At 48.2% G+C, this 7,500-nt stretch overlaps 1 protein-coding gene across 5 annotated transcripts in view; it reads right to left on the bottom strand.

Annotated features, from left to right (window-relative positions):
• acap1 (ArfGAP with coiled-coil, ankyrin repeat and PH domains 1) overlaps window positions 1–7,500 on the bottom strand; it is a 22,083-nt gene that overhangs the window by 8,597 nt on the left and 5,986 nt on the right. For all 5 annotated transcript variants that reach the window (XR_014639970.1, XM_084487380.1, XM_084487382.1 and 2 more), the window contains exons 6-16: window positions 6,940–7,123; window positions 6,297–6,341; window positions 5,989–6,084; window positions 4,893–4,967; window positions 4,054–4,166; window positions 3,818–3,869; window positions 3,465–3,565; window positions 2,917–3,028; window positions 2,208–2,419; window positions 1,775–1,844; window positions 1,514–1,608 (exon numbers count right to left, since the gene is read on the bottom strand). Coding sequence is in view for 4 of the 5 variants with exons in the window: in XM_084487380.1 (XP_084343506.1) it covers window positions 1,514–1,608; window positions 1,775–1,844; window positions 2,208–2,419; window positions 2,917–3,028; window positions 3,465–3,565; window positions 3,818–3,869; window positions 4,054–4,166; window positions 4,893–4,967; window positions 5,989–6,084; window positions 6,297–6,341; window positions 6,940–7,123 (1,155 nt within the window). In the remaining variant the exon portion in view is untranslated. The remainder of the gene's footprint in view (window positions 1–1,513; window positions 1,609–1,774; window positions 1,845–2,207; window positions 2,420–2,916; window positions 3,029–3,464; window positions 3,566–3,817; window positions 3,870–4,053; window positions 4,167–4,892; window positions 4,968–5,988; window positions 6,085–6,296; window positions 6,342–6,939; window positions 7,124–7,500) is intronic.

Here is a 7,500-nt window from a genome sequence, read left to right as displayed (position 1 = left end):
CCGGAGTCAAATCCTAAATTCCCCGCCAAACAGGTTTGTGAACGGCCCACTCCACTGCGTCTGAACCAGGTACTGGTCTGGACTTGACGTTGACGTGCCTTTTAGTATACTCTTGGACGTCCCCACAAAGTGTCTCCTTCAGCCATGTGTGTGGGCCCTCTCTCATACACGTACAAGGGTTGTTTGGGTTTGGGTTCACCTTACTGCCCGCTTGGATAACGATTTTCTTTTCTAATGTAATGTCGGTTTGCATTTTAATGTCTTCCTAAGCGTTGTTTTACGCGTCACGTGTCCAGGAAGTAGAGCTCAATCGAGACCTGACTGGTGACGTGTACGTCGTCAAAATGCTGAGCCTATGACAGCGCAGGATGCAAAGTCTGCGTTTCCCTTCGTCTGAATGGACAGACCACAAGAGTTGAAGAGTTCAACCCAACGACGCTCGCGCCAATCTACGTTAGTTTGTACCACCACGTGTATTCAAAGCGTATGAAGAAAATAAGGACTGGGATGAAGGTTAATGAAGGTGTATCAGGGTTTTTACAGCGAACAAAATAAAATGTATTCGCTGAAAAATGTAGTAGTGGAAAACGACCACAAAGAACCGACAAATAAGCAGCGTTAGGTTTTGGTTCTGCAGAAGTGAGCAGACTCACAGCGAGACGCTGCAGCGGAAACCATGCACCTGCGCCGCAAACTTACCAAAGAGTGCTCTTTTTTTTTTTTTTTTGGTTGCCACGGCAACAATCGACTCATTACTTCCACCCCGCCACTTCCTGTCTGCCTGACAAACAGACGGCGGAGCGCGGGGGAGGGAGGGGGGGGGGGAGGGGGGGAGGGGGGCGTACAACAGAGGCAGACGACAAGAAGGTCCTCGCTGTCGTCTCTGCTTGAGGCTGAATAATGTCATTGAGAGTTAAATAATTAAATAATTAAATTAAATAAATAAGTACATGGATGATCAAAGCTGTGTTCCTCTATGCCTTTATCCCAGAGGCGTGGCAGCAGGGGTGAACACTGGTGCATCTCATGATGTTAATTATGGTCACCGGCACGCCTACAGACCCCTAATTAACTTAATGAGATACACCTGTTGCCTCCCCATACCATGGTCCAGAATGCACTTGGCTCAATTTAGACTGAGACTAATCTGGACAGAAAACGCAAAAGTGGCGTTGCGTTCTCACTTTTTATCTGCGTGCATACGGCGACGCAAAAGGGTGTGAAATTCGATGTAGTATGCACGCCAGGTGGCTAGGTGGCGCTGTGAAGCACTGCTATGCAACACCACCAAGAGCGCGCGCACGCGTTGAAACATCCCTTCTCCTTGCCAGCGTACGCAGATCAGAGCACACTTTTGCGTTGTTCACCCTTTAAACGGAAACGCAACGGTGGAGCGCTCTTAAGACTTCCACTCTGCAAGGTGGTATCACTTTCTTTGCGTTTTTTAAGCCCTGAAAACTGAGAAAAGGACGCTGATTCTGATGACGACGTATGCAAATGACCATGCGCTCACCTGGGGCTGGAGGGGTGGGGCTTCTTGATGGTGATCTGCTGGATGCGCGCCTCGTAGATGCGGTTGATGGCGTCGTTCCCCAGCTCGCACATCAGCTGGACGGACACACAGACACAGGCGTGGACGTTACGTACGGTACACACCCCTTTACACTTTGTGATCGGACGCGAAAGAGCACCGACGGGCTCAGCGGGTCGGTGGACGGTGGTGTGTCTATGTGATGGTGGCGTTATGGAGAGAGAGGGGGCGTTTTGAACTCACCTTGATGAGCTCTGGCTCCCAGGAGTCCAGCGTGAGGGAGCGCACCTTGGAGAAGTGGACGCCCAGGCTCCTGTTGGGACAGCGGATGTAGTAGATCACGCTCTCGGATATGGACGTTCAGTTTATTTGGGTTGTTTCGGTGTGGAAGATGTGAGTGTGTTAGTGTCTAGGGGTGTTTGTTTTTTTGTTGAAAAAGCCAAAGTCACTCCTCCTTTGGGTGTGTGTGTGTGTGTGTGTGTGTGAATAAGCATGTGTGTGCTCGTGTTTCTGCATCTGTCTCAATGTAGGTCAGTGTATGCGTGTGTGTACATATATGCAGGTTTGTGTGGGAGTGTGCCTCTGTGTGCGTGTGTGTGCGTGCGTGTGTGTGCGTGCGTGTGTGCGTGTGCGTGCGTGTATGTGTGTGTGTGCGTGTGCATGCGTGTGTGCGTACCGGTGGATGCCGGAGCAGATGATGCAGAGGGTGATGCCCAGGTTGATGGAGGCCCAGTCGGGGCCCGGCTCCCCGCAGTCGCAGCACTGCTTGTTCCCGGCGATGGCCTGCACCTCGCCCAGGGCGTCCCGCCGCGCAGGCCCCTCCCCCTGCTCCCCCGGCAGCCCGCCCCCCCCGCCGCCGCCCGACGAGGTGGAGTTGCAGCGCTCCCTCTGGGAACACGCACATACACACACACACACACACACACGTATAAAAACAAAGACACACACACACACACACACGTATAAAAACAAAGACACACACACACACACACACGTATAAAAACAAAGACACACACACACACGTATAAAAACAAAGACACACACACACACATGTATAAAAACAAAGACACACACACACGTATAAAAACAAAGACACACACACACACACACACACACGTATAAAAACAAAGACACACACACGTATAAAAACAGACACACACACACACACACACACACGTATAAAAACAAAGACACACACACACACACACACACACACACATGTATTAAAACAAAGACACACACACACACACGTACAGTATATAACACAAAAGCACTGACAGAAATTAATGTAAACATATCAGTGGTGTGTGTGTGTGTGTGTGTGTGTGTGTGTGTGTGTGTGTGTGTGTGTGTGTGTGTGTGTGTGTGTGTGTGTGTGTGCTCACGGGGCTGAGTGTGTCCTCCCTGCGCTCCTGGAAGGCCGAGGCGATGCTGTTCTGCACGGCCCTCATCCACGCCTGCTGCTGCCGCTCCGTGTCCGCCTGCATCAGACAGCTCCTGCACACACACACACACACACACACACACACACACACACACACACACACACACACACACACACACACACACACACACACACACACACACACACACACACACACACACGTAAAGACACACACACACCATTACAAAAGCAGTTAATACAATACAGATGTATTTTCACTTCCACATATGCATGGCATGCATGAGGTTATCCAAGTTTGACACACACACACACACACACACACACACACACACACACACACACACACACACACACACACACACACACACACACACACACACACACACACACACACACACACACACACACGCGCCATTTCTACAATCCCCAGACCGGTTTGACAAGCCATCGTCCAATACACGATGACAACATGACCTAACCTAAAAGGTTCCCTGCCCTACACACACACACACACACACACACACTCACTTGGAGGGGGAGACCACTTCAAAGCAGAAGCGTCTCTCATTGTCACTGCTGGGCTTCACCGTGCACAGACGTAGGTCCTCCACCACCACCGTGGGCTGCTCCTGGAGCAGGAGAGAGAACGCACACACACACACACACACACACACACACACACACACACACACACACACACACACACACACACACACACACACACACACACACACACACACACACACACACGATGAAACACACACACACACACACACACACACACACACACACACACACACACACACACACACACACACACCAGATGGCTGAGCAGTGTGTGAGCGGATTCCAACATGGGTCAGCAGCTTTTAAACACGTACCTTGAATTTCTTCTGATACACCAGTTGATTTTTCTGAATTGAAAACCAGCGTCTAGATTTGGGTTTAAAAGTAAAAACCAATTCAGAAATCAAGACCCATTTTCAAATTCATTGATCAACTCCCTAAACACAAACAATGGTTACGATGATACTATGAAAAACGAAAAACATTAAAAAGCACTGCACACACACACACAGAGAAAGAAGCGGCTCAGGAGGCCCACGTCCACACACACCTGCTCCAGGTCTTGAAGGCGTTGCTGGCCCTCTTGTAGAGGTAGCCCTCCATCACGACGCCGTTGGCCGCCTCCGCGTTGAAGTCCATGATGGCGTCGTCGTAGGACATGTCCTGTGGCCACAGGGACCCGTTGGGGATTAACCACACACAGAACCACGCCAGCCTTCCCCCACAGCGGCAGGGCCAACCATGGCCGGACCAATGCGAGGATTTCGTCACAAAACGTACGCATGGGTCGATGACAAAATTCCCTGGTTACCAAATCTAATTCAAAAGACACTTCAGAAGACACCTTATGGTTGGTGCTAGGTTAAAACATTGAAAAATATACAAATATTTAAAGGTGCAGTGTTTAGAATTTAGTGCCATCTAGGGGTAAGGTAAGATTGCAAAAAAACTGACAAAAATTTCCTGGGATTATAAACTATTTACAACCTATGGAATATTTGGTTCCGTTTCTACCAAGGCTGTCCAACTAAGAGGCCGCTAAATTCTACTCACTGCAACTTAAGATATAGCTTTGAGCCTTTCTGATAGTCGCAACCATGATTTCTCCTCACATTTGGATATTTATACCTTAACGTACACACAGTCACATCATTTTCTATTGCCTATGAGCGGTCTTTGGAACGGTGCCATTAAGCTGTAGATAAACTAAAAAGGTAAATCATTGAATGCCTTTTGGACTGCGACAGCACTGTGTAAACACCCTCCACATTGTTCATGGGAGATAATGAAACGATTTTCAAAACATGCGCCCTAAAAAGTGTGTGGGTTGCTCTTGTTCTATATTGTGAGTCTGGAGAGGGTTCACGCACAGAGCGCGTCTCTCGTTACCTTCTTCTTAATGGCTGCGTGTCTCTGCTCCATGTCCCTCTTCTCCCGGGCAGAGTTTAAGATTAACTGGGTGTGCTGCGGGTGCAAGACGCAAGGGGATTAATACACACAAAGAAAATAGGTTAGAATCCTTTCTAACCTATTTTCTTTTTAGAGAGAAAGGGAAATGGATAAGCCTAAACCTGGTTATTTGAAATGACAGATCAACTTATTGTCATGTAACGAAGTTAAATACACATGTCTGTAGATTATCTTCCAGTGGGTCTTTTGTTTCTTGGAGTGTTTTTGTTTAGCCACTGGTTTCTGTTCCTGTCTACCTGGAAAACAGGAAATTCACATAATCACAATGCCAGAGAGCAGGGGGCTGGAGAGACGAGAATGGGAGTTTAGATTGATAGGTTATCAATCCATGATAAGCTATCCCCAGGAAACAGAAATTAGTCTCTCTCTCTCTCTCTCTCTCGCCCTCTCATTTCCTGTTCAAGAGCAGAGAGCTGTATTTGTTTGCGGTGTTTTGAAACAGCATTTTGCATCATTTCAAACCTTACAAAACCTAACCTCTGGCCTGACTGATAACTTCAAAATGGGACCAATCACGTCCCATGCCTCGTGATATTTGTAATCTAATTTGTCATATCTAACTGAATCTCCCGCTCACTTTTTTTTTGCACACACACACACACACACACACACACACACACGTATATGCACGCGCGCAAACACACAAACAATATTTCCTGTTTCCTGAGAGGGCCCACTTGCTTCCTGTCAGGGTGAAACGTGTGATGGCAAACTTGTGAATGTCACCCAAACATCTCTGTAGGGAAGGTGCCGTCCTATTTAACCATCCACCCGCGCCACCTTATATTATAGTTCTTGTTGCAATACAAATATGAGGCGAGATTTGCATAATGTCCTCACATGAACATGTTGGACCATGCTTCTAATTATCTGAGTTATATAGCTTCATCTTGCATTTCCCTGATGCTGTCGTCCACTAACATTTCAAAGCATCCAGTGTGGATGCGCATAGAGGGTATAAATAAATATATGTATATATATGTTATCGCAAGACCTTTAGTCGTTAGCCACTCACCTCTTCCCCGAGCGAGCGTTTAAAGTCCTCGAGTTCTGATAGAGACTCGTGGCCATATTGGAAGAACTGCGCCTGAGCCTCGATCAATGACAACATCTGACAGGGAAAAAATGTCAATAAATAAATATATACACGCATTATCTTGATTTGTTTACATTGTATGCATTCCAATATAACCATAAGTTGAGGGCTAAATACTATTCTACAAACGAGTCAGTTCACTATTGAAGCTCAAAGATCGCTGACACAAAAGAGAACCAGTGAGGACGTCCAGACGGCTCTGGACTGTGTTTTAAAACGATCCTCACCACCATGAGAATGTCCGTCTTCTTCTTAGCCTCGATGACGTTGATCTGGAACGCAGAGGAGACACCGGGCTGTTAAAGACGAGCTACGGCGACCTTTAGCTGCAGTGTGTGAGCCTTGGTCGCCGCTACTCTGATATCAGCCACAGGCGGTAACGTCCAAAATCACAATATCAAACCAGCACCAGGCAGGCTGCTAACCCTGGCTAAGGCGACGTTTACGATTAGGTTACCCTGATTTATATTATTGGTTCTTTCTTTTACCCACTTGTTTTCAATGTGTCTTACGATTGAGGCCGAGAGCCATCAAAGCAATAACTCTGAATGAGCAGAACTACAGAAAGTGTTGCACAACAGGGCATTCGTAAAAATACAATCTAATTAATGCATAACAGGGGAATACGTATTGTTATTAAATGATTGTAAAAAACGCTTTGGATTCATCGTCCAGCCACGCCGGATAAAAGCGTCTGCCAAACGCCCCATAATGTAAACGTAACCAACGGAGTGGAAACAGTGCGAGGTGAAAAGCGTGGTCGCGTACGACGAGCCACGCTAACGCGCCTCGAAAGGCCACGGCGGCGGCGGCGGTTTTGGTCAACGCCGTCGCTTTCCAGGTCACCGCCCCCTCACCGCTCACGCTCACCTCCAGCACGTAGTCGAGCGCCTCCGACCGGAAGGTCTTGCGCGCGCTGAGCAGCGCGTGGCTGGCCTCGTCCACCTCGTGGGGCTTCCCGCGCGACACCTGGGCGTTCTTCAGCAGCGCCCCCTCCAGGCTCTCGCTGCTGCGCTCAAACTCCTTGCGCACCTCCTTGAACCGCCGCACGTCCCTTTAAGGGGACAGCGGAGAGGAGGAGGGTGGGAGAGGAGGAACAATGCAGTCTTAATGCTTTCAGTATGCAGACGTCCCTTTAAGGGGACTGTGGGTGGAGGGTGGGAGAGGAGAAACGCTGCAGTCTTAATGTTTTTAATATGTGCGCGTCCCTTTAAGGGACAGCCGGTGGAGGGTGGAGAGGAGAAACGCTGCACTAATAATGTTTTTAATATGTGCGCGTCCCTTTAAGGGACAGCCGGTGGAGATGGGAGAAGAAAACGCTGCACTCATAATTAAAACTTTCTTTATGTTTGAAAAAGTTCTTGACGGATGAGAAAATGTGAAAAGCGATTTACAAAATCACAATGGAAACGCGGTTAGGAATCGATTAAA

This window comes from Micromesistius poutassou (assembly GCF_964030765.1).
Source record: "Micromesistius poutassou genome assembly, chromosome: 23".
Lineage (NCBI taxonomy): Eukaryota > Metazoa > Chordata > Actinopteri > Gadiformes > Gadidae > Micromesistius > Micromesistius poutassou.
Note: the sequence above shows the minus strand (reverse complement) of the source record. Positions and strands in the feature narration are given on the sequence as shown.